The 27,459-nt window shown below is 41.4% G+C and overlaps 1 protein-coding gene and 1 pseudogene across 2 annotated transcripts in view; one reads left to right on the top strand and one right to left on the bottom strand.

Moving 5' to 3' along the window:
• Positions 1-27,459, bottom strand: part of WIPF1 (WAS/WASL interacting protein family member 1) — a 72,569-nt gene that overhangs the window by 23,702 nt on the left and 21,408 nt on the right. The window contains exons 1-3 of one of the 2 annotated variants that reach the window (XM_023529358.1): positions 15,391-15,645; positions 4,127-4,215; positions 243-372 (exon numbers count right to left, since the gene is read on the bottom strand). In XM_023529358.1, the coding sequence (XP_023385126.1) occupies positions 243-372; positions 4,127-4,177 (181 nt within the window). In that variant the 5' untranslated portion in view covers positions 4,178-4,215; positions 15,391-15,645. Of the gene's footprint in view, positions 1-242; positions 373-4,126; positions 4,216-15,390; positions 15,646-27,459 lie in introns of those variants that run through there. The other variant, XM_011357264.2, reaches the window with a different exon arrangement.
• On the top strand, positions 25,445-25,563 carry LOC111739422 (annotated as a pseudogene).

The raw sequence follows: 27,459 nt of genomic DNA, 5'->3' as shown, positions 1-27,459 counted from the left end.
GTCTGAATAATTCAGAGAACTGCTGCTGTGTGTGTCTTAGACAAAGAATTATTATACTGGCTTCCTGCAGCATTAGAAGGAACCCAAACCGGAGCAAGGGATCAATGGGTGATACAGTCCCATTCTGTGAGGTCTACGAAGGGTTGCCTCGAAAAAAAAAAAAAAAAAAAAATTGGGGGGGTGGGAGGGGTAGGGTAAGCTATAAACCATTTATCTCCACAGAAAATAACTTTTTCACTTACTGTCCAATATTGGTGCACTTCTGTCATTGGTAACTGTCTTCTTTAGTTTCTTCCCTTTGTTGATGTCAGAGAGAAGAGCATTTCTCCCAGCCTGCTCTGACTTATTCAAGGTAGGTTTTTCTGTATTGGCCTGAAAGGAAACCGTGCAAACTCATATTCATCTCTTGAATTAAAATCATGTACTACACCACTGAACAGGGACAGCTAGAGAGAGTATCAGAGGCTTATTATTAAGGTTCTTGGCGATAGACTGTAAATTCTCCACAAATTTTAGACCCGATGTCATTCTTTTTAAGACCCGAACATTTGGGAGCAGATGCAGCAATAAATTACACTCATTTTTAATGCAGGAAGAGTCAGTTCCTGATAAAAGTCCCTGAAAATTCAGACCATTGTCTGGCCATAAGCAACAGAGCCAGGGGTGGATGTTGAGAGCAGAGAAGGGACGAGAAAGGAATTTTAAGTCTGAGAAGATTCTGCAGGATACCATAAGGCTTCCTTCTCTAGAATGTGTCCTGAAGAATAACTTCTCTTTCCTATCTTTTAGAACTAACCTGATGCAAGGAGAAAATTGTCTCCAGTAAAAGAGTCAGCTGTATTATTTTTAATTCACCAAAGTTTTAGAAAATTATTCCCTTTGTTAACATTGCTGAAGTTTATTTTTTAATTTAAGGGAGATTTGAGGTATCATTTACATATAGTAAAATCATCCTTTAAGTGCATAGTTCTATGAATTGTGACAAACATACACTCATGTAGCCACGACCACAATCAAGATGTACAAAATTTCCATTACCTCCCAAAAGTGTCTTCATGTCCCTTTGGCCTAAGGTGTTTCTGATTTTCATCTCTTTGAAAGCTTAGCACACAGAGATTGCAGAGCGGACAAAGATGCTGCTTAAAAATGTTTGGGTACTATATTTTCAGAATTCCTGGGAAAGATCCTTACTATGAAATTGGGCTCTTGTTTATTCAGGGTTATTTTAGGGGGTGAGGATACTAAGAGCCCGGCATACATACTCAGAAGTAGGCATGCGCCTGTGTCTGTCGCGCTTGGAAACTAGCTTGGTCTGGCCTGGCCCCAGGTAGAGTCTTTCCGGCAGACCTGAGAGTTCATCTTGGCTGACCCTAGCCCTTCAAAAAGGATCTGATTTTAGAGGTGCTAGTGAGGGCCACAGTAGGTTGACCTGGGAGAGTTTAGCTTGATATCTCAACCCAGCTATTTACTATAGTTAGAGGCAGTTAGAGGCAGAGAGAGAGCTAAGAAAAACCGTGAAGTAGGCTACAAGGAATCTGTGTGTTAAGCTGGGAGGGTCTTGAAATTATTAAATTATTATAAAGTATTGCTCATGATAATAACAGTTAACACTTATATAGCTTTTACTAAGAGCCAGACACTGTTTTTAGCACTGTGTATTAATTCATTTAATCCTCATCAACCCTGTAAGTCATTATTTTCATTCTAGAGACAAAGAAACTAAGGCACGGAGAGGTTAAATCATTTGCCCCAGTCAGCCAGCTGGGAAGAGGAAAAGCTAGGATTCAAACCCTGGCAGTCTGACTCCAGAGCCCTCCCCGCTGGCAGGGTAAATGTGGGATCTAAAATGGCCCTTCCACGAACTGAGAAGATGTTAAAGGGTACAAACTTGCATCTAGGAGATGAACTAGTTCTGGAGCATAATAATTACAGTCAACAATGCTGTGGTATAAACTTCAAAATGACTAAGAGGCTGGATCTTAAACGTTCTCACCACGAAAAAGAAATGATAATTGTGTGATGTGATATATTAGCTAAAGCTATGGTGCTAATTATATTGTAACATATAAATGTATCAAATCAACACATTGTACATCTTAAACTTACAAAATGTTATATGTCAATTATATCTCAATTTTAAAAAGTTAATAAATAAAACGCCTCTTTCCCATTAGCCCCAGCAATACCCTGAAGCAAGCCCGTTAAGAGCTTGTTGGCAGTCAGTTCCAGAAACGCTCTTTGTATAGAATTTGCTTTTGCTAATGGGATCGTCCTCTACTGCTCTGAAACTTGTTTCTACAACTTAACAACATACCTTGGACATCTCAGAAAGAGCTTTTAGAATTATCTATTGTCTTCGTTGGAAGGATTAAAAAAGCCTGAGGCCCAGAGGTTAAGCGATGTGTCCACATCAGATCTCTTAATAGTTTTCGGTCAGCAACCCTCACCAGCCTCCTGTTCTGCCTCCAAATTTATTTTGATACCTGCCCCCCGCAGATGCTAACTTCTGTCATGGGGCAGTCCAGTGTGCTTGTTCCATAGGTGGTGTCCTATGGTGGCCACCAACCCACCTTTTCCTTTTCTCATCTCTATATGCTATTTCTCCATGATCTTGCTTTTAGTCAAGGAATTACGGATAGAAATGAGTTGATGGGATAAATCAAGGTTTCCCAAACTTCAATAATTCTGATACAGTTCTCATGATTTTGGTCATCATGTCACGCTACCTGTGTTATTACTCATTTAATGTTTTTCATTAAGTCTGTTTACTATATTATTTACTATACTATTTTTCAGCGAAGATTTTATTTTAAATTAATTTACCATTAAACCCTGGGTGTGCTAGTTATAATTTTAAAACACACATTAAAATAAACACATGAGCATTAAAATTTAAAAAAATTAAGGCATGTACTATCCAGCAGTGGTATACAACCTGCCTTTGGGGGAAATATAAATTAATCCAATGTTAGCCAGATCAAAGCTTTTCAAACTTACCTAAGTGAAGGACCAATTTTTAAGGAAAATTTCCAATCTATCATGGACTGATACTTTTGTAAAATTACAATGAATTATTAGAAAAATGAATCAGTAAAAGGCACACAATACAATCTTAGAAACAACAGACATAACACTACTCTCAAACTGCTATAAGAGTTTCTGAATGCTTACTCTATATTTCCGTACTTATCTCTGTGGGAGCTGTAACCAGCAGTTGGAGGACCACACCTTAAATAGCAATGAGCTAAGTAATGGTCTGTTCTTCCAACTAGGTTCCAACCTTAGATGGGCTATATATATGTGTCCCATGGAAGCCTGGGCAAGAGAGTTTTCTTCTCTGAGCCTCAGTTTCCCCAAGTGAAAAATGGAGGCCCATCACAGGGAGGTCCCTTAGTGGCAAAGGTTTCACAGGCTAGGGGAGGCTTTTGTAATGGGACATGGCTGGGAGCCCTTCCCTCTCACCACATGGAGGGTTGCTGGCTTCCTGGAAGAGGGTACACTAACTTCTAAGGATGGGTCTATCGAGGACCAGGATGAGCCCAAAGAAAAAGTTCCTTTGGAAAGTTGGCATCTAAATGCAAGGATAGATTTAAAGGTGGATGTTAGTGTATGGGAGGTAAATCAGGGGTATGGGGGATGGGGTGATATTTGTCAAAAACAGAGAGTGGGAAGAAAGAGGGGGGCAAAGTCAGGAAAAAAGAAAGAAGTCTGGAGGACACTTGAATGGATGCATTTGCAGACAGAGACCTGGGGCTTTTAGACTGTCCTGCCCCAAAGTTAAAACCTAGAAGTTGAGGCCATGTGAATGGAAACAGTGCAGGCCCTGCAGAACTGCTCCTGCAAACCTGTCTCGGGCCAGCATGTGGGAAGGAACAGGATACTTCCCTTGATGGAAACAGGCCACATTCCACGTGTGTACTCCATGCACTGCAAGAGACCTTAGACAATAACCCCCTCGCGCTACATTCCCTACAGCTAAGAGTCTGGCTTACTCTGGCACCTGGAAAGCTTGCCATATTGTATTTAAGCCAGAATGCAAATACATTTAAAACAAATACATGTGTGCCGGGTTCGACTTCATTTGGCTGCTTCATGCATGGATAATAAATGGTATGGAGCCACTCACCAGAGCAAACGTGGGGGGCGGCGGGGGCGCTGGCGGGGGAGGGACAGGCATCTTGGACAGTTACGCTTTCAACAATCTTGCTGATAAATCTGTAAAAACAAAACAAAAGGAAATACAACATGGTTAGACTCCTTACGTTAGACTCTTTAGTAATAATGCTCTGTTCTAGGTGTCCCCCTTTCCTATCAAAATGACAGCTATTCACATCAGCCAACTTTTATAAGAGGTGAAATGACCTTTACAACATTGCTAAGATGTGACTGTTCTGGAGGACCCCAACAGAGTAGGTTTCTGAGACTAAGTGCCTAAGATATGGGAAGCAAAACCCAGCACCTCATGCTGCTCAATTCCACCACCACCAAAGCACGTCGGGGGAATGACACGTGCAAGGTCCCTGGGCCTGTGGCTCGAGAAGCTAGCTGGAAGGGTACGTGACGTTGCTAGAAATGTATCTCAGCAAAGTGATGTTCAAGTGGCTCCTGTTCCTCACTCATTTCCATGACAAGGTCCCTTCTTGCGCTCCTACTCCTGCTCACTCGGAGCCCAGCTGTTTTCTCTGTGCAGAGATTCCTGACATTTGCCTGGGTCTGCGTACACACTGCAGGAATGCAAAGGTGAATCTCTTTCTGTTCTTATGGCCGACCAGGGAAAGGAGACGGGGGTAAGGTAAGGTAGGCAGGAAAGACAGGCGAGGGACTAGATTCCTATCTTTGTGCTACCTGGCATTTCCTTGTAGGATCTAAGTGCGAAAAAAGAGGAGAAAAAAGAGATGACTTAAACCTATGATAGGACTCCAGGGCTGTTTACTAGAAATATGCTTTATTAGGAAAGCTTCCTGTACCATGTGATTGCTCTGGGAACAGAGGGAAGGCCAGACTCCGCAGCTGGGTGGGAGGGTTGGGGGAAACCCTGGTGGGTGGCAGCAGTGACAGAGGCAGTGGGCAAACATCAGGGGCTGAAGGAACAGTGGTAAGCCAGTGCCCTAGGAGTTACACCGGCCACAAACCCTGGCCTCAAACCCCTCCCCTTCCCCCGTCCTCGGAGTTCCATCCCTGGGTCTCGTCCCGCCAGGTCCTAGCCCTGGCAATGTTTCACCCACTCACTCACTCTAAGTAATCCCAGCATCTCCCACCCAGTCCTTGCTGCTGCTCCCAATGTGGCCCCTAATCAGCAGCATAGGCATCACCCAGAGCTGTCAGAAACATCAAATCTCGGCCCTGCTCCCTGCCACTGAATTTGTTTTAGCATTTTAACAAGATCCCTAGGTAATTCGTATGCACTAAAATTTGAGAAGCCTGGTTGTAGAGACTGAGCCTTAAACCAGTGGGCAGCCTGGAACACTGACCACCTGAGTAACCCCATTTCTATGGAACATGTGTCCTGAGTTTCAAACAGCAGAATTATCTTCCTTTTATTCTCAATAATCTCTTTAATTACAGAAAACAATTTCTTAGACTTTAAATTTAGTTAATGTGGAAAACTTACAACTTGAAACAAATAAGTCCCATTAAAGTTTTGCTAGATGTCTCTCTGGAAACAGAACTAGAACGGAAAAGCTAAAAAGACGTAGCCAGACTTGTCAAAGCTGCTGGAAGACAGGAATTAAGACTGTTTGCAATAGTTTTGCTCAAAGTGGGCCGTCTAGAAAATGAAATTTTAAAAACTCAGCAGCGGCAACAGCAGCTCTCATTCGTTGACAGTCAGTTGGATCCAGGGCACGTTACTTATATTGTCCCTAAATTTTACAGACATTGCAAACTAGCATGTTTCTGTTAGTTTTACAGAGGACACTGAAACTCAGAGAAATTAAGTAACTCACTAAAAGACCCACACAATTCATTCAAATCAAGTCCTTTAGATCCCTGCTTTTCAGATAAGCATGTTTAGGCAGCTAAAGGGCTAACTAGTACTACCGTTCATCTGTAAACTAGGTCAGACTCTGTTTTTCAATAAGAGATCGTCACAGACAAGGATTCTTTTAAAATGTGTTCCTTAAATTGGTTTTCTGCATGACACCAATTAGCCATTTGTGGGGCCACGTGGACAGTGTGAGCAGGGTCGGGTGCCTGTGTTAAGAGGCCTATAAAGGGGGTTCTCCAGCTGCAGAAGGCACCATCGGAAGCCACAGAGTCAGTGTGTCCAAGGACCAGAAGGAAGGACAAGATTCAGGTTCGACTAACTGTGAAAGGTGCTGTGGCCAAAGCAATGGTGTTAACAGATCTGGAGGAAGCAGCTCAACAAGGAGGTGGTGTGGCTGGGATTGCCCAGAGGACCCAAGAGACCAGCTCCGTGGAAAAGATCATCCATGTGCTTGGTGGATGAAACGCGCTGCAGCACTCGAATTCATTGTGTCAGATTGCATATTCACCAGCTGTTATCCTAACACTGAGGAAGAAGTGGCATCTGGTCAACCACCAGGAACCTCTCTTGGGTTAGGTTCTCATCAGTCAGTCTGGTTGCAAAGATCAGATTGAACTTCTGTCCTCTACCTCTTAGAGGCCAGACTGTGGGATAGGGACCTTTTTATCGGACTGCTCTCCTGCAAGGCTTCTTTAATCTAATTATATTACAATTTTCTGTTGTTGCCATTATGGCTCTGACTATGCACTAAACTGACTTATAAAATAAACCTCTGGACCACAGAAGCTCGGTCTTCCCCTCCTCGCCACCTCAGATAAACGACGGGGAGAGGATCTGTGGGTGAGTGCTCTCACCTCTCTGAAGGTGATGCAGACCTAAGTACATTTAACAACACAAGGTTCAGTGTGCTGACCCCTGTGCAGTTGAGAATTCATATTTAACATATGACTCCTCGAAACCGAAACTTAACTTCTAACAGCCTACCATTGACTGGAAGCTTTACCGATAACACAAACAGTAAATTAATGTATATTTTGTATGTTAGATGTATTTTATATTGTATTCTTTAGTAAAGAAGCTACACGGAAGAAAATGTTATTAAGAAAATCATAAGGAAGAGAAAAATCTATTTACAGTATTTATTGAAAAAAATCCACATCTAAGTGGGCCTTCGTTGTTCAAACCTGTGTTGTTCAAGGCTCAGCTGTGCTCCTGCCTCCCCTGCACTGCCTTCCTTGCCCCGCTACCTCACCTCCAGACAAACCCCTCCCATGCCCACCTCAATGCTGAAAGGTGATTACAGAGGCTTCCATGGTCTCTTTGCTCCTTTCTGGCTGAACAACTGCTTTATATGGACTTGTCCAGGCTGGGGCCTTAAGAGAAGTTTGCAAGAAACTCTAGACTCCAATCCTGCCACCTTACCACACGGGTCAAAGACCAACCTCATGTCCCTCATGCCAGGCCTACACCATGCCTACTTCTTCCCATCAGACTGTGAAGTCCTCCAGGTCTCCCTAATACCTGACACAAAGTAGGTTTCTTGCTAAATATGAGTGGAGTGCAAGAGACAGGTTGTCACACAAACAAGCCATGTGCTGGCCATCAGAACGGCTTCCAGCATCAGCCCTTGTGAATTCTGAGGTTTGGGGAAAGAATCAGCCCTATGTTAGGGGAGCTTGCTAGCATTAAATACTTGGACTGTCAGCCCCCGACTTGGCCAGTGGAGCGGAACTCAAGGCCTTGGGAAAGCCCTGGCTCCCCTTCTCTCATGGAGTTAACAGCCCACATCAGAACCAGAACTGGGCCTTACTGAAATGCCTCAACAGCAGCCTAGACCGTAACGGATCATGCATTCTTAACCTGGATCCTTACACCCACAGGGTCTGTGGATCAAATTCAGGGGTTTGTGAACTTGTACGGAAAAAAAGGACATATTTATTTCCCCTAAGCTCGCATTTTCTTCAATTATGAATGTAGGTCACAAGTCACAGTACCTGACTTGAAATATTTTTACCAATAGTTTTTCACACAATATTTTCTCATATTACAATTGTTATAGATCTCTTTTGAAATTATGGCAATGTTTTTACATCTGTTACTCGATCTTGTACATATTTCAATATAACTAGTTTCCTTGATAATCCTTTATATTTTGTTTTGTGCATTTAACAACAGTTCAAGAGGAATCCTTTGGGCTTTATCTGAAACTAGTGTGGTCTATGGCAGGGGTCTCCAACCCCAAAGCCATACACTGGTACCAGTCCATGGCCTGTTAGGAACCAGACCGCACAGCAGGAGGTGGGCTTTGGGCGAATGAGCAAAGCTTCATCTGTATTTGCAGCCGCTCCTCAGTGCTAGCATCACTGTCTCAGCTCCACCTCAGATCATCAGGCATTAGATTCTCCTAGGAGCACCAGTCGCTGGGCCAAAAAGATTGGGGACTGCTAGTCTATGTAATGAAAGGGTTAGAATCCCTGTGAGAACATGAGACCTGGGTCAGGCAAATATGATTTTTAATCTTTGCTCTGCTACCTAGTTACCTAAGAATCTTACCTCTCCGAACCTCACTTTCCCATCTTTTAAGTGGGGGTTGCTGGGGGGGGGGGATGAAATGAAATCGTGCAAGGCAAGCTCTCAGCATGGCTTGTAGAGTAAGCAATCAGTAGGCAAGTCTAGATCTGTCTTCCTTGAGGGTGAGCACAGGTCTTGCAGGTGTGAGTGCTGCTCAAACACATGGTGGAGGAGGGACCGAGCTGGGGACTGAGCCAAGGCCCTTGCTTTACCCAGAGTCTCTGCACGGGGTAGGAACGGGGCAGCCTTGCTGCATGCAAAGTTCCTTTGTCAGGAGATGGGAACACGGCAGGAAAGGCAGTAGCATCCCAGGGCCAGGAGGGGCCCTCAAGCTAGGGGAAGGATTAGGGCAGCGGTTTGACAACTGTGGGCTACGCCTCGCATCAGAATCATCTGTGTGCTTTTTGAGACCGCTGTGTCCTGCCTCTCACCGTAGTGAGGCTCCTCAAAGTTGGAGGGTCACTGATCGGCCTGTTTGTTGACCTTTGCCTTCTCATTCCACCCCGACTCCTGGCACTGAACTTTTAAGAACATACACTTTTGAGAATTTATTTTAAAGATCATTTCATTGTTTAAATAACTTTCATCATAGGGAATAAAGCCAGACTTTTCTAAAATATTCACCTTGCGTGTTAAATTTTGTGCACAGGGATGGAAAAAGTTTTTGTTTTTATAAACAGTGCTATAAGTTGAATTATGTCCTTCCTAAATTCATGTGTCGAAACCTCAACCTCTAGTACCTAGAATGTGACTGTAATTTGGAGACGTGATTCAGTTAAAATGAGACCATTAGAGTGGGCCCTAATCCAATATGACTGGGCTCCTTACAAGAAGAAGAGACACCAGGGATGTGTGAGCACAAAGAAGAGGCCCCGTGAGGACACAGAGAGGAGGTGGCCAACAAGAGAGTCCTCAGGAGAAACCAAACCTGCTGACACCTGGATCTTGGACTTCTAGCCTCCAGAACTGTGAGATAATAAAATTCTGCTCTTTGAGCCACTCAGTCTGGGGTTTTGTTATGGCAGCCCTCACAAACTAACAAACACAGTTTTAACAATATTTGTCTGTCTGTTATCCATTATGGAAATTATAAAATAATGGTTTTTGAATAAAATATCCATCAATTGATTTCTCACCCCAAATATCTATGGATTGTCATATATTAAAGATATATATATAAAAAAAATCAACCTGAACCCTAAGGTATGTGACTGCCAAAGTTTTATTTAATAACTGAATTAATCCTTCAAAAGTTATCAAATTTTAAGTGAAAATGTGTTGAGGTAAGGAGAGGGATCTACTAATAAACCTTTTATAAAGGGATTGGCTCTATGAGTTGAGAGAATAGAGCAGAGTATTTCGTATAAATGACTTTAAACATTTGTTAGTTCTTAAAAAAATTGTTAGTTCTTCTTTGTTGCTACATACACGCATGCACATATACAACATGATATACATCATTATTTAGAAATCTTGGAATTTCCTCATTCTGTATAAGGAACAGCTGGTTTTGTTGGTTTTACTATAATGCCATTAGATCAAAATCATGGATTAACACTCACATTAGACAGCGTCACACATTGATTCTAGGCCAACCAGGGCACCTTGTGGTCCATAGCCATTTGCTAAATATGCAATATTGGTTATAAGGGACATTTGTGAGGAAGACTGAATTGCTCAGCATACTCCCCATCCTATAGCTGACATATTCTCCTCAAATGCATGGCCAACTAGTGGCTCGACCACAGCCCACAGTGCACTCCAGACTTGCCCCAGGAAAGTTATGGTTTCTTCTTCAATAGGCTCATCTAGGAAAGCAGAATTATCTCTGAATGTAAAATGATCTACCTCCTTAGGATCCAAAGAATTGGCTAGTTATTTAAATGAACTGTTTCTTAGTTTCTCATAGCTAACTGTTAATTCATTCTAGATCAAGGCCCACAAAACAGAATGACATGAAGAGTGGCGAGATTTCCGACACTGTCCAATGGAAACACCTGCTAATCCTCAGAGGGCTGCCTCTAATCCTGAGTGGGCATGGGAGGGATGAATCAGCCAAGTTCTATCAGAGACGATAAGAAGCAGGTTTTTCCAGTTATGTTTTATCACCATTTGGGACTATTCAAGAATATAAAGCATTTTCCTAGATGGTCACCCTTAAATACTACCTTAGCTAAAATAAATGGAAGGAAAGTAAACTTTCATTTTCATAAAGGTTGAATCAATAGAGGAGTATTTTATTTGCTCTGTGTGTGGGGGCGGGGGCAGCTAAAATAGAAATAATACAACTGGACAGATCCAAAGTTCCAAGTGCTCTCTTGCCCTCGTTACTTTTTATTCTGTACCTTATTTTTATTTATATTCATTTATATTTTACGTTATATATAATATTCTTAAATTATTTTTATGTATGTATTTCTCACATGCTCTTGGCTTCTTGGGTTGAATTCTTTTTTAGATCTTTTTTCTGCTTCCAAAAGTACCATTTATTCATTTTGAAAACAATAGACAACACAAAAATGCACAAAGTTGAAAATAAAACACAGCAGTTATATTTAACCACTGGAGGAAGCATTTGACAATATTAAATTTTAGATGAAAAGGGTTTGGATTAATAACACCCAGAAAATTCTTGTTAACATTTTGACATATACCTTTCTAGCTTATAAATAGACATATGGACACACACACACACACACACTTATCTGTACATACATACACATATTGCTTAACCAATAAATACTAACAGAAGAAAATTTATAGTACATATAACTCATAAGTGTTTTAATAACAAAAGGCTCTTCAATTCATATTGAGTTATTGCAACTATAAAAAAAAGATTGCGAAGGCATTCATTATAAAGGCAATGAATCCACTTGAAGTTATATTGTTAAAATAAAGTCACTTAGCAAACTCAAATTGCTGCCAAAATCCTGCTTTTAAAAAGCCCGTAGTTTTGGGATTCCTACTCGATTATTCCTGATTCTATTCTTTAGAGGCTCCTGCATAATGCAAAATTAGTGGGATGTGTTTAAGATCTGAAAACCATTAGAACTAATGAAGATGAAGTTGGCTTTGTTCTTCAACTTCCTGTAAAAATGCTCAACAGGAAAATTGATGCTCACAGCAAACCACAGCCATCCTGTTTCTTTAGCACAATCTTTTCACAGCTGCAGTTGCCTGTAGTTTCTATTTTGTGACACCAGTCACAGTGCAACATGTGTGTGCCCTACCTCTTGCCTTAACCACCCCTACCATATCCTTTAGCCATTTTAGAAAACTTAACATCTTTGCATAAAGTTTGTTTCTATTATTGTTACTCTTCCTCTTCTCAAGTTTAGCTCAGAGGGCTGCAGGCAATGAGGCAATCAATATAAGAGGAAAGAGAGAAAAGGCTGCTTAACCAAAGAGGAAGCAAAAGGTAGAGAACAGAAACGAGTGTTCCTTTATAATAAGCAAAGCGACAGACTCACCTAGTTAGTTATCATTGTTTTTCTCAATCGGCTCTGAATGTGGAACACATGCTTTCTGGAACCCCTAACTTCTCAGGATGTACTTGCTCCCTTCTTGGATGAACATCATTTAAGACAATAGCTTAAGTTAATTCTGCTTATAGGCTATCTTCTCAAAGGTAAGGGTTTGTGACTCAGCTGTACTTACAGGGTCCTTGGCGATTTTAGAAAGCAAGAGTTTATTTAGATAAAGAGGTGATTAATTCTGGAGGATGGGAAAGGCATTTTTCAGAGAAGACATTTTGAAACATCTACAATATCATTATGATAGTACAACGCCAATTCACAATTTTACTCTGAGTACCTGCTGTGGAAATAAAGGTTGTTATGAATAAAATTATTTCTTAATCTGCTGCCATATATGTTTAATTTAAAAACTAATGTAAATTCATAGACATCAAATCTTTTTAAAAGTGAGAAAATGAAGGTAAGTTCGATTACACACCTACCTGTTATAGTTTAACTGTGAGAAAGGGAAGAGAAACCCTTTTCTACTTTATCCACACAACTGAAAGTATTGATTTTCCTCCTCCTACTTCCCATATCTTCCAAGTATTCTTTAAGGCAGGGGTCCTCAACCCCCGGGCCGCGGACTGGTACCAGTCTGTGGCCTGTTAGGAACAGGGCCGCACAGGAAGAGGTGAGTGGCGAGCAAGCGAAGCGTCATCTGTATTTGCAGCCGCTCCCCAGCGCTAGCATCACCACCTCAGCATCACCACCTCAGCTCTACCTCAGATCATTAAGCATTAGATTGTCAGAGGAGCATCGGCCCCTGGTGCCAAAAAGGTTGAGGACCGCTGCTTTAAAGAGCTCACATCTCAAAGCTAAAGTTTTCCTAAATCCTCAGCCTCACATTTAATTTTACCAGAGGTTTAAGATCTACCCCTGTTCTCTACTACACACACACACACACGCATGCACACACAGCATATATGTCAACACACTTGATATATTTTCTTCATTTTATTGTTGAAAGTGGAGCCTTCTTTCATAAGTTACAAGTGTCACCAAATTTACCTCTGAAAAGGTCAAAAGACTCAGAAAGGAAATGTCTTATTTGAGATTGTTTGCTTTAAAATCATTGTTGTGACATTCAAAACAAAGCATTTGTATAATCCCAGATTCCCAGGACTGAAAAAAGACATCTCAGTTGCCTCTAAACTGCACTTATAAAAAAGCTCCTGAAATTACAGAGCACTTCCTCCACACTTAGATGTTAGGTGGCCTTGGGCAAATTACTCAGTCTTTCTAAGTCCAGTTCCCACAGCAAAATGTGGAAAATGGTACTTACTCAATAGGGTTATTCAAGAGTTAAATGAGGCAAGTGCTTAAGAACTTTAGCCATTTTAAAAAAATAAAATAAGTGAAAGTAAAGAGCCTGACACATAGTAAGTGCTCAATAAATGTTCCTGTCATCCTTCCTATTTAACCATGAGAGAAACCATGAGTTGATTTAAACCTTAGCCCACATGTGAACACCTCTGCAAACCTTTGTATTACAAATGAATGGTGAAAAGAGGTGTGTATAAAATGCATCTTAAATTTTTTAAGAACGTACTAATTAAAGCATTCCTTAGTCTAGGATTTTTTTTCAGTTTTAATTTTCAGGCATGAGGGTTTCAAAACACAGACAGAGGCATTTACGACAGTCAAGGGAAATGCTCTTTCCAACGAGAAGTAAATGTATGACAATTTGGTAAAACAAAAATGAATCGACCTTAAGGCAGAAATGTATCACAATTTAGCATCTGCCATGATGAAGTAACAGCTTGAGCTAAAGCCGACTCTGTATCACAACTTAAACAGCTAGAAACTTCCAAAGGAAATGCCATGTTCATGGAATTTAGTTAAGCAGGCCTTCAAAAGGGCATAAAACTTAAAAGGTCCAGGTAGCATACTTCCTCTTACACTTTAACACAGGTTGGGAACTTCCAGCTTATAGGCCAGATCTGGAATTTGATTTCATCAATGATCAGGGTGAGATTGCCGCTGGACCCCCCAGGGAATGATTTTCAGCATGGGGAGTTCTCCAAATATTGCAGTTCATCCGTAGTATGTGTAATCCTTAAATATTCAGATATTACAGGAATTGAAAAGCTTTGAACAATGAACCCATGAATTAATTTTTCACAGAGCATTGAAAACTTGATAGTGATTTCAGATAAATCATTTAATCTCTTTGGACTATAAAAGGAAGAATTTTGACTAGTTGATGTTCGCGTTCAGAAGCAACATACCTTTACGAAGCTAACGCATAATACTTAAGACCCACAATCCAAGTGAATAGTAAGGGTATGGTTTCCACATGAATCGACCTCAAAACCTTTTCCAGGCTTCTACTCTCTCACCATCCTGTCTTATTTTTTCTCTGCCTTTCCACCACCTAGAATCTTCCTACAGCCTTTTCATCACTTTACTGCTTCTCCATTTTTTATTACATACCCTACTTATGCCACTGAATTATTTAAAAGAACTTGTACTTATTGACTAAATTGGCATGTACCCTCTTAATATTTTAAAGCTTTATATTATATTTCTCCACAGAGGAGAAAGGAATATAAGTCATGTTGCTTTTTCATATGTGCTCCAGAGGGAAAAAAAAAAAACTTTTTGATACAGAAAAGTTTCCTTAATCCTGCTCTGTAGGTCTATAGATACATGGCTTAAAAATTTAAAACTACAATACTTTTATGCCAAAATATTAATCATATTAAATGCAAATAGTTGTAACTATTTATAACAAATGCTACCAGAATTTGGTGCACTGCACTGTTAAGATGTCGAATAGAATGATTCTAAAGAGAAACTGCCTTCTTCCCAAAAAACTCTGCTTAGAAATGGTTTAGTTTGGGATTTGAATTTAAATAACATGTCCACAGCAACAGAATGACAAAAGTTTAGTTCCATAGTGCTTTCCTTTGAATCTTCCAGTGACTCTCTTTACTTGAAACACACTTATTGTTGCTAGCCAAAGCAATGGTTCAAAGGCAACTGTGTGAACAACTGAACTCTACACTGAAAGGATATACAGCCCCATTTCAAATTGGGGGAAAAAAAAATTCCTATGGATCCAAACTTGTCTAAGGGTCAGGAAAAATTCTACTGATAATCTTGCTTAAAATTCGGCTCAAAACATAATTTACGATTCACCCGTAATCACCATAGTAGTAAAACTGGTATTCTGTGCAATAGGAATAGACCACATGATCTTCTACTGAAAAAAATTAAACTTTATCTCGACATTAAAATGGTCCGTTAAAAGCCATTTAGTTCTTTAGCTGATAAAGGAAATACATTTAGTTTGAATATAATTTTTCTTACCGTTAAAGGATACCGTAGGAAGGCATGACCAGGGACATGGGCAGACAGAGAGCAAGCGAGATACGAGCCCAGAGAGGAAACCATTCCTGAAAAAGGCATCATCTTCTAACGCAAATGCGGGGTCATTTTTGGACAGCCATTTTGGACAAGCTCTGGCCTCTTATTAAATGTGACATACTGAGTCACAGGCAGACGTTCTTCTGTGGTTATTCGCTTCCTGTCTGATTAATTTGTTGTTTGTTCCTTCCTCCTTTGCTGCAGAAGAAGAAACTAGATTGGTTTTACTTAAGAAGCAAGGAAAAAAAAACCTACACTAAAAAACTTAAAGTTTCTCCTTCCCACAAGGTGTGACATACCTTTATATGGTACAGTGACAAGAGGAAATGAGGACCTCCATCCAGTTAACAGTCCAACTTTATTCTAGATACAGCCACAAAAATATTTGTTCAAAGAACCTGAGATTCCTTCAGGAAAATTCTATTTGAAAGCATCACTCTCAATATTTACCATACCATTTAGTATTAAAAAAAAAGAGTCAGTCAAGAACTAAAAGCTCTCAACCACACTAATAATAGTAAATTATTCTTCCTCATCTACAGAGCATTCGAGTGAAGAGAGCTGGTCAGGTGCATGAAGGCAAATGAGTTTTGAAATGTGATTTTAGTGCCCAAGTCAGGATAAATGATATATAGCTTAGGTCATATGAAGATCCAGAGCTTTTCATGCCAGAATGTTTTGTTTCTGTCCTCCAAACTTAATGGGGTAACCATAACTCTCCTGGGGGATGTTTGACAAAAAGCACAGAGATAATGAGTGCAGAAAGAGGAAAATCAGATTTTTCATTATGAAAGAACTCTAAGAGGTAGATGGGCCATGGAATATTTGAGGAAAACATTACACCAAAATCCTGAGCATGTGTAAACAATCTGAGCATACTTATAATTTTTTCTTGATCCATCTGAAAGGTTCAGACTTAATGTTTGCAACACAAACCATGTAACTCTGAGAAAATAATATCAGTTGAAAGAATGAAATACTGGCACTTCAGAAACTAACTTTGTTGTAACATATGAACTTTGGGTCCTGATTTTTCTGGGTTGAGAGGAAAAAGGCATGAAGAGACCACAAGTTGCCTAATATTCCCTTACCTGTAAAATGACAGGACTGTAGTTCTCAATTCAGGAAGCTGTTGGAAATGTGTGGAGGCATTTTTAGCTGGGGGTGGAGGGTAGTGGATTGGAATGGTCGGGGGAGGGAGCCTTAGGATTTACGGGCAGAGACAGAAATTCGAGACTTCCTATGATGCTTGTGACAGTCTCACCCCAAATACTGGAAGTACTCCTATGAGGAATACTGGGAGAGCTGGTATCTAAGGTTCCTTCAAACTTTAAATTCTCTGAGATGTGAGTCTAGCTGCACGAGCAGAGTTATCATGATGCAAGGCTGTGGCAAAATTTCTGGAGGCAGAGCACTGGAAGATTAGGGACCGAGAACCCTCTACGTTGTCCAGAGCTACTTGAAGCCAAGACTATCTCCCTCTTGCCTAACACAGGGTCTGGAGTCCCAGAGACTGCTGAACAAATACACGCGTGCTGGACAGAGGTGGAGGCCTGCAGCTATCGTTTCTTCTCCCCACTACTGACCTCGAGAAAACAGAAAACTTGACCAACTACCAAGTAAATGCCTGAGTGAATCTATGGGGAAGTCTAACTATAGCTGGGTCTAAAAAGAGAACATGGGCAATATGGTGATTTCTCTATGTATTTTCGGAATTATTTTGAAGTTCTCTAAGTAAGGCACACCACACACACACATACATGCCCACGTAGTATACACACAGTTCACAGCTATTCCTAGCCATTAGAGATTGCTCAATTAGAAGGGAGTATGTCACTGAGAAGGATGGAGCCTCCGGGACATATAAGGGAGTAGTTTCCTAAAGTTTGGGTTTATTTCATCTTTAATGAAAACTTGTAAATGCAGTCAACTTTGAACACATTTCTGGGGTGTCTAGCATGCACCATAGGACATAAATCAGATAAGGTTCCTCCCTTGCTTAGAACCCTCCAATAGTTTCTCTTTTCACTTAAAAAGTCTACACTTTCTGCCTAGACTCACAATTTCTGGTCCCTCCCTAGTCCTCTGTCCTCATCTCAAGTAACACCCCCTTTGATAATTTATCTTCCAGCCCTTTCTGTTTCTTAAATGCACCAAGCTCATTTGCATCTCAGGGCCTCACACTGTAGCCCATTAACTGGTACACTCATCTCCTGGTTTCTTCTCATTCTTTAGTTGTCAGCAAAAACGTTCTCACTCATGCCCCATCTTTGTTCCTGTTTTCTTTTATGCACAGCACATGTCACCATTTTTTTATTTATTTGATGGTTTATTTACTTGTGCTTCTCTCCCCACTGGAATTCAAGCTCAATGAGAGCAGGGACCTTCTTTCCTGTTGTCACTCACCTCAGCATCTATAACAGCGTCTGATGTCTGGTAGGTGTTCAATTAATATTGTTTGTTGAATGAAAAAGAAAATCAATATTTCCTAAAAATTCTACCAAAACATAACATTCCCTCAGGAGCTTAAGATTGTTCCCTCTGGCACAGTGAATAAGGAATGCCAAGATGAGACTTGAATCTTCTTCTTGAGAAGGCTTAAGTTAAAGGAAGCTTTTCCAGAGGAAGGATGCCACCCATCAGCAGGTAAGGCCTTTAGCCTACCAAGGGGCTTAGCAGAGTCTTGTGCAGTACAGGTGGCTTGTGTCATTACCAGTGGGGGGAGAAAAATGGTTAAGCATGTTGAAAACAAACAATTCAATTAGAAAGAAAGAAAGGAAATAAAAAGATAAAGGCCATGAGGCAGGAAAAGATGGGGACAAGGCAGAGATGATGTGGTGGTGGGGAGGGAGAGTGCCAACCGTATCACTGACCCCAGGGGCTTGGAGGCCACCCTCTGCAAAGGATGACGCACAGGTGTTGGATGTGAACGTGCTTTCTGCCCTCCCTCCATGATAAGGTGTTCCCAGATCAGCTTCTTAAAATAAGGAATGCTAAGTCCAGACAAGAGAAGAGAGATCAAAGTCCACAGCATCCTTTAGAGAGATCCAGAGAGACTTAGTGAAATGCTCATGTCACACGGCAGGCAGCAGCAGAGCTGGGGCCAGAAGCCAGTCTCCCACTCCGTGGCCCAGTGTCATAACCTGCTTAAGTCTCATTTTAGTTTCAGAAAAAGAATTTTACTTAATTCTTTTCCAAAAGCATAAGAAGAGGCAGAAGGAAGAGGGGTAGAGAGAAGGCTGTGATGTGGAGGGGAGAAGGTGAGGGTAGCATTTATATTGATTGCTGTTGGGCTGTTATAATCAAAGGCCAAAGTTAAGTGCATTGAGAACTCAAGGCAAATAGAGACGATCACAATTCTAGACTTCAAAGAGAATTTAAATATTCATATCAGCCCCACACAGACCAGTCCAAGCTTAAAGATAAAGTAAAACAATAATCAATAAACTCTCGGCTCAATCAGGCAAAGAATCGTCCATATAAATCTACAGAAATAAGAAATCGAGAGCAAAAGATTAGAAAAGAGCAGCGCATCTTGGAAACACCAGTCTTGGAAAAGCAGTAAAGAATCAATCACAGCTGATGACTCTCCTGTGGTGACCCCAAATCAACAGAGACTGAATCAGGGCAACAGCGACATGTATAAAATACAAGCAGTTCTTTAAAAAAATAATTCTGGTTTGTCAAGTTGTGTTTCCATGACTACCTGTTATAGTGTAGTATTTGCCCTGATAGTGGAAAGACGTTTTAGTTTACTGTATTCCCTTCATTCTAACACCTTCTTCAACAGCAGAATGCTCCCCTTATAGCTTTTCGGGGGGAATAAGAAAAAGCACCATTTATTGTAAGGAGAATTCTATTACTGTAATAAGAATTCTACTTAAAAATATTAAAATAGGAAAATTATGTGATTTAAAAGAAACAAAGGAAATCCCCTCTTCCCCATAAAATCATCAGTACAGTTACATAGAGCATTGATCATTTAAAAATAATCTCAGAAAGAAACAGAGACATTAAAAACAAGTTTTGTACTATTTTATGCCCTGTTAATATGAATTATTATAATCTTGGGGAAAAATTTGCCATATATTTATGTTTTGGCAGCTCAGCATCCATTCACCCCACCTATAATGATGGCCTTCAGTTTTCGTTTGGGGAATCACCCCTCCCTCATTCTCAGACTGCGTGAGTCCAGAGGCATTCACTCCCTCCCACTCCAGATACAGGAAGAGCAGAGCTGACCTGGGGCTGGCCAATCACAGCCTTGCATTCATTTGGTCCCAGAGACATTTTTGGTAATGGCTTGTGACCTCATCAGAAGCAAGGGAACTTGTGGCCAGAGGCAAGGACTCTTCCTGCAGGATGAGTCTGGAGTTGGATCTGTGAGAATGTAGGGGCTGGAATGGCCACACTCATCTTTTGACCACCTGGGGTCTGAAACTGAGACCAACAAAGTAAGGAAATGAGGGTGGAGAAGAAGCAGCTACTGATGTTGTTGGTTGAATCCATCTGTACCTGAGGCTAGCCCTATTTCTAGATTTCAGTTTACACTAGGAAATAAATGCTCTATTTTGTTTAAGCTGGTGTGGTCAAGTCTTTTTTATCACTGGCAATACAAAGACTCTTAAGGGATGTAGGTATTGGTACTAGAAGTAAATGCTGAATGTGACTAACTCTAAAATATGCAATGGCTGATTTAAGGTTGGGTGAAGGCTACTACAGGCTCTTGTGGGCTAGGAAGTTAGCAATCCTTGTTATGTAATGGCAACATTGCTGGCTATGTAGCCACCTATTGAATCCTTGGTCTAAGACTCCACGCCTACTGATAATGTACCATTAAAGGATTCAGAGAAAAAGTTTAGAATGTTGGAGTGTGTTGGTTATTTCTTGCAGCCTTCAGTAAAATCCATGGGAAAGAGATAAACAGGCTAAAACTGGCTGGAGGCAGAGAGAACAAATGTGGCTTTGTTAGTAAAGGCTTTTTTTTCTTCTCTATGATCTGTAACTAAGATGGCTGAAAGTCAAATAATCTGGAGCCTCGTAGGTTGGAAAACCCAAATTCTCTATGTTATGCTATTTTTTAGATAGAGTAGGGTCAGAAGGTAAGAACCAGATCAGGAAATAATTTTGGAACATAGGAGAAGCCCATATCCCATTGTCCCTACAAAGGCATTTTGTTATGTTCTCTCATCTAAGCAAGAGGCCAGTTCCTTTCATTGGGATATAATGGGATCCATCTTAGTAGCAAGGAGTAAACTATCAGTGGATCTACCACTTCAGGCCATTGTTTCGAATTGTGCCTAATCAGAGACCAAGACAGAGACCACTAAATTAGAGAGTGGAGGATGGTACATTTCCTAGGTGACGGAAGTGCCCAGGCCTGGTTCCATATTGAAACATCCTGACTCAACACATTCTTGAGTTCTGGTTACTAGTCCATGAACTTCAGGGATTGCAGAAGCCTACCAAGGTTTTAAGGGCACTGTGCTACAGGATAAAGCCCAAGACCTGTTAAAAACAGTTTATGGTTGCTCAAACCCCAAGGTAATCCCTAGATCCCTGAAGCCAAGAGAACTGGAAGTGGGCTGTGGAACAGGGGCAGCCCTGCTCTTAGATGTGGCTCTGGAAGATAACACATAAAGAAAATTTTCCCAGAGAGCAGAAGCAGGTAAGCTACTGGCTGACAAAAGTTCACATCCACTGCCAGCACAGGTGGACTTTGTTCAGTGGGTTATAAAATATGCTAGAGACTGGTGACCAATGCCTCATTCACTTCTCTCCCAAATGGAAATTTAATTGCAAAATTCCTCTGCTGTTCTCCCTCTACCATTGTATATTGGGTGTTAAACTTATAATTTAGCCATTGGACATAAGACACCATGTCTAGTGCTGACTAACGACTGTGGAGAGTCAGGTCTTGGTGTGGACTGGGCTCTCTTTGGGAAGAGGGTGAGTGTAATTTATTACGTGGGGGCATTTTTGAAACTGTATTATGGGAAGATAAGTGTGTGTGTGTGGGGGGTGGTGTCGGAGAGATAAATTGAGTATACGTACATTGCTTTCGGGCTGTCTAGCATCCATCCCCCTGAATTACAGTAATAGCCTCAGACTTGAGGAGAGAGAGAACCACCAATCTTCTATGCTTTTGCTCTTCTGACTTCACTTGGGCTAATTCTACCCCGATGCCAAGAATAGAAAGGGGCCAGCCCTGGCCATTTTGGGTCTGTGGTTCCCTGGCTGCAGTGATTAGTTCAGAGATGAGCATGTGACTGCTTCTATGAGACTTTTTCTAAGATGTGCGGAGCTGGGACTGGTGGCATTATAGCCACGGTGCAAACATACAGAGGCAGAGAATGAAGCCGATGCAGTAAAAGAGCTGTGAGGGAGTCTGAGGCTTAAGATACAGCAATCAGATGCACTGTGCGGTATTTGGATCCTGATAAAAACTAGAAAATAGGAGGTAAGTGGAAATTTGAATATTCATCGGTATTTAATAATATTGATTATTGCTAATTTTCAGGTGTGATAATGTTATTGAGGTATGCTGTCTTTGACAAAGAATCCTTAAATTTTTAGAGATATATACTCAAATGGTTGTAGGTGGAATGATATGATGTCCGGGCTTGCTCCGAAGTAAAGTACAAAAGGGACAACGGGGATGGAGGAGTCTGAATGAAACAAAATTGGCCTGAGATAATCATCCTTGAAGCTGGGTGAGGAGTACATGGCAGTTCATTAGAATGTTCTGACTACCTGTCATGTATGTTTGAAATGTTTTCATAATAAAAAGTTTTAAAAAATAAAATAAAAATGACGTGATTCACTCCCTTCTTCACCCCCTAGAGGAGATTTGCTCACTCTGTTATGCAAGTGCTCAGACCTGGGAGCTGCAGAAGGTCCCTTTGACTTCTCAGAGCAATCTCTGACTCACGGATGACGTGGGACAGAGACCGAGGGCTTCCCTATAATGGTTTAGAACTCAAATAGTTCTTGCCAAAAAAAGCATTAAACTCTCAAAAGGTAAGACCCTCTTAATGGCAACAAAAAAAAGCAAAAGTCAAATTCCGAACAACTGAAAAACAAAAGAGAACAACCCTCCTCTTAAATTAGAACTGTCTAGCAGAAATATAATCTGAGTCATGTGTGCAGGCCTATATTTTCTACTAGCTACATTAAAAGAGTAAAACATGAAATTATAATAATATATTTTATTTAACACACTACATATTTCAAAAATATTATCATTACAACATGTACTCTCACAACAGAAAACTTATTAATCAAGCATTATATGTATATTTTTCCACACACAGTTTTCAAAACCAGGTGTGTATTTTACTACCACAGACATTTCACGTGCTCAATAGCCAGTAGCATCCTGGACAACCCAACTCTAGATGTTGAGGGCCTGGTGGGAAGGAGTTCCATCTCACCATCCTCTTGCCTGGTGAGATGCCTGCATGACACTTAATGGACAGTGTCGGTCCTGGGAAAGTCTTGGGACTTTCGGGAAATCCCAAGCTCGGGAAGCTCAGAACCGCCTCAGGGTTACAGCTTCCGGGCTAAGAAGAGTTTATCCTGTTTGAAGCCATCTCTTAAAATGGAGCATTGACACGGGCATTGACTAGGTATTCTTGGGTTTGTGGCCAGTAGAATTTAAGACCAAAGTCAGCTTCTCTTTCCTGGAAAGCTGATACTACTAGTTTGGGAGATACTGAATGTAATATGTTCAAATTGGGGGCTCAGAAGAGATTCACAGACTGAGAAGCCTCACTGCCTTTCCCACTGTACACCAATAAAATCTAAAGTCCTTGCTGTGACTAGCAAGCCTCCCCAGATCTGACACTTCCTATTTATCCTCTACTTCATGGACCTCTTCTGTCTCTCCCTGCATCACTCTGTCTCAGGGATTTTAAGCTGACACTCTCCTCCTGGTTACTGGCTTGCTCCCCTCACTCCATTCGTTTTCTGCATTATCTGTGCATGGTCTGCTCTTCCCACTTGAGAGGAAACTCCACAAGGGCAGAGAGTTTGTCTTGTTCTCTGCTGTCTTCCCAGCTGCTTAGATCAGTAACTGACATATCACAGGGGCTTTAAAAATATTTGTAAATGGATTTTAAAAGCTTCCAACTCCAAGTTCAGTTTCGTCCTTCATTTGACCTAGGGTTGTGATTAAGCTGCCACCCACTTGGCTCCAGGTAGGGAGGTGCCAGGGTGGAGCAGAGATGTGTGGGATTTGTTCCTCCAGAGAGATCTGGCGAGGTTGTTGCTTCTCCTGATGCACAGTGACACAGGACAGCCACTGAAAAAGGAGAAATGGGAAACTGCCAACACATTTATCAACTCTCTTTCTCAAGCAGGGCTATTTACCAGTGTTAGGGATATGACAGGGTCTCTTAATTTAATTAAGATATAAAAAAATCCCAGTTGGCCAGCAATATCCAATACCAGTGGCCCCCAGGGGAAAATCCATGTGAAATACAGAGAGAAGTTTCTTACAGTTCAAGGGGGCAAACTGGTGGAAAGCCCCATTTTCACATCCTGCCATGTATATACTTGTGCCCACACACAGAAAGAAGTTACTGGCACATGGATAGGTATGTGTTCCTTTTGGTTGCTAATCATTCCGTATAATGCCTAGGATGGGGTCTTTACAATTATTTCTGGGGTAGGACTATCGCCATATTGTTCCCTATCCAGACTTCTCTCCAGCTTTATGGTTTCTCAATGTCTCCCCCTGGAGGATAGAACCATGTGGACATGGTTCTGGGGTACTCAGAAAACAAGTCTATTCAGCTCTGCGCCTTTGGGCCTAACTCACCCATCTGAACACGGCAGGAGGGGCTCAGTGAACCGAGACTTCCCCTGGGACCCGTGGCTGGTGCAGCCACTACTTGGGCGAGGCAAGCCCAACCACTCTGCATGTGGACAGGAAATGGGGGTATTCGTGGGTGTCACAATAATGGGGTGGGCTTTCTGGGATTCACTGGGGACCAAGGGTGCTAGACAATCTGCAATGCACCAGATTGCTCAATTCAGTAAAGAATTTTCCTGTTGGACATTGATGTAGGAGGAAAAAGTGAATGGTTATCTGAGCCTAGACCTTGTCTCCATTTTACATATAAACTCAAAATAATTATTGCACTGTCGTATTAGTTCCCGAATTTTCCAGGAATGCAGCTGTCACATAAACGAAATACTATGTTTTGCTCAGATTTCTACGAAGAGTTATTCACCCCTTCTGGAACATCATGTGCCCAAAGCCATTGCCACTGCAGGTATTTAAGTCTCTAACTCTTACCCAAGTCAGTCTGAAGTTGCAGCTGTCCCATTCATGGTGAATACAGATGTGGATGCAAACACCTGACTACTTCATTTTGTTTGCTAATGAGTTGTAACCTATATCACTTACAAATTGAAGTTATTTTATAATAAATTACATTCCATTTATTTCTCCTTTTAATTACAGATAAAAATTATATAGATTTTGGAGGAAATTATGTGTGAGATCAGATTATTTCATTGATGAAGGTTCATTGAAATTTGTGAACGAGGCATTAGAAAATATTGTTATTAAAATTGGGCACGGGGTTAGACGAGGCTGAGAGCTCGTCTGCTTCCTGTGCTCAGTGGATGTTCGCATGTCCCTGGGCTCCATTTAACGTCATCATCAAACGTTTGATGGCTCTGCTCATGTAGCTTGGGAAGTGGAAAGAGGAGCCTATGGGGACCACCACAGCTGCTCATCTACAATCCTGGGAGGGAACTTTGCTCGTACTTTGTTTCCTAGCGGTCACAGATGGTTGAGGTGCTCCTCCTTTCTGTTTCTTAGTAGGCTCTGCTTTTCTCAGTGGCTCGCCCTAAACAGAATTTGTTCTAATAGAATGAACTCCGATTCCCATCTGACTTTGCTACTCCAAGAACTTTCTGCCTCCCATTTGGCTGCTCTGGATTCTCCAAATGACTGAGAAAACAGACAGTTGGGAAAACCCTCCTAGTCTATGGCCATGCCACCCTAAAAGTGCCCTATCTTGTCTAATCTCGGAAGTTAAGCAGGGTCAGGCCTGGTTAGTACTTGGATGGGAGACCACCTAGGAATACTAGGTGCTGTAGGCACAAAAAAAAGAGAAAGAAAGAAAAGAAAGAAAGAAAGGAAAGGAAGGAAGGAAGGAAGGAAGGAAGGAAGGAAGGAAGGAAGGAAGGAAGAAAGACCCTCCTAGGTGGTCTTTAATGGTATGGCTACCCTACTGGTCACAGTTAAGACAACGGAAAATGCTTCCTACTGGACCAAATGTACATACGTTGTTCCTTCAAGCTTCAGCATTTTGTGTGTGTTTGTTTTTTTTTCCTCAGAATGACTCCTTCCCCTTCTTTACGGAAGATACTTCATTCAATCTTGGACCATTTCATTCTGTTTTAGAACCATTCCAACAGAATGATCAGTTGGTGACTTACATAAAAGCAACTCCATGGCTACATTTAAATATTGACTAGTTTGAGAAATTGACTAGTTTGAGAATAACAAACCACAAAGATTTGAGGTATGAAAATCACATGTGGTTTATTTATTTATTTTTTTTTGTAGGATGCCCTCAGAAAAATAAATGGACAGTTAAAAAAACAAAAAAACACGAAATGGTCTCTCCCTGTCTCACCTCTACCACCATTAAAAAAAAAAAACTGAAAAAAAACTAAACAACAATTAGACAGAACCTAACTGGGGTGTTAACCCTTGGCTTTTGGGTGGCAGTTGTTTCCTAGCAAAGCAAATAAGTAGCTGTCTGGAGATCGTGGCTAAGATAAGATAACCTGTTGGCGTAATCTGTCTCCCTTTGTCCAACAGCCCCTCCTGCCCCTGACCACAGTGCCTTTCCTCACCACAGCTGCCTCCTCCTAGTTTGGCTTCTCTAATTCCAGGCCCTGGCAGCGATGCCTTTCCCTGCCTTGACTCGGCCTTACACTCAACCTCTTGGCCCTCTTCTTCAATCCCAAAGAAAAACACACAAAGAAAACTACTTTCTAGAAATAAAAATAGTTTCTCTGATCTTTTTATCTGCTCATTCTATGTATGTCACTGACTACATGGCTAACTAGTGAATAGGGACACTGCTAAGTTCCTGGGCAGGACAGTCACTCAACTAAGACTTAAGTCTGTTATGTGCCAAGTACTGTTTTAGGTGTTGGGGATACTGCAGTGATCAAACAGACAAAATTTTCCACCCTCTCAGAGCTTACATTCATATGAATTGATGATGCTGTTAAAATCAAAAACAAAGACCAACCTTGAAAATTTCCTGAGCAGACAAAATCAGTTTAGTCATACAAACAAAGCTTAGTTTAGCTTATTTTGCAAGACTAACTTGACCGGGGGGTCATCCCTTGTTTATGGCTCTTGAAATCATAAGCAAAACTTGAACTGTTTCCCAAGGTTGATACAAGGTGACCACTGCCCAATTCCCGATCATTTAAGGAAATTCTAATATAACCAATCACTGTAAAGAATAAACAGTCACTGCTCCCTCACTACATAAGCTGCTTTATAACAATATACCCCGGAGCCTCATTCCATGCTTTGGTTGGAGTGCTCCCAGTTTGCAAACTGTCTCTTCGATGTGCGCACAATAAACTTTTCCTAATTATACCTTCGGCGCACCATTGGTTTTACTTCTGTTATTTCTGAATTTGTGACGACGTGATGGAAGGAACACGAATTTATCCCTATTTTGTACAGTGCTGGTGTTCATTTCGGCTCAGCTCATTTGATCTCACACAAAGGCGCTGCACGAAGATCGTTACCAGACGGGTTAATTCGGGCCGCCGCCAGTGTGAACGCACAGCGCTCCCATGTCCTGGAGGGGCACCCATTTCGACTGGAGAGCTGCTCCGCACTGACATACTGGAGGGTGCGCTAACGGGCCAGCCCGCACAGATCTGTTTGATTCTTAACGCGACCAAACTGAAACTTCAGTTCCAAGTCTTCGAAGGCGAGGACTTAGAGATGGCAGAGGGAAA

Source organism: Pteropus vampyrus, unplaced genomic scaffold (assembly GCF_000151845.1).
Source record: "Pteropus vampyrus isolate Shadow unplaced genomic scaffold, Pvam_2.0 Scaffold2, whole genome shotgun sequence".
NCBI classification, from domain to species: Eukaryota; Metazoa; Chordata; class Mammalia; order Chiroptera; family Pteropodidae; genus Pteropus; species Pteropus vampyrus.
Note: the sequence above shows the minus strand (reverse complement) of the source record. Positions and strands in the feature narration are given on the sequence as shown.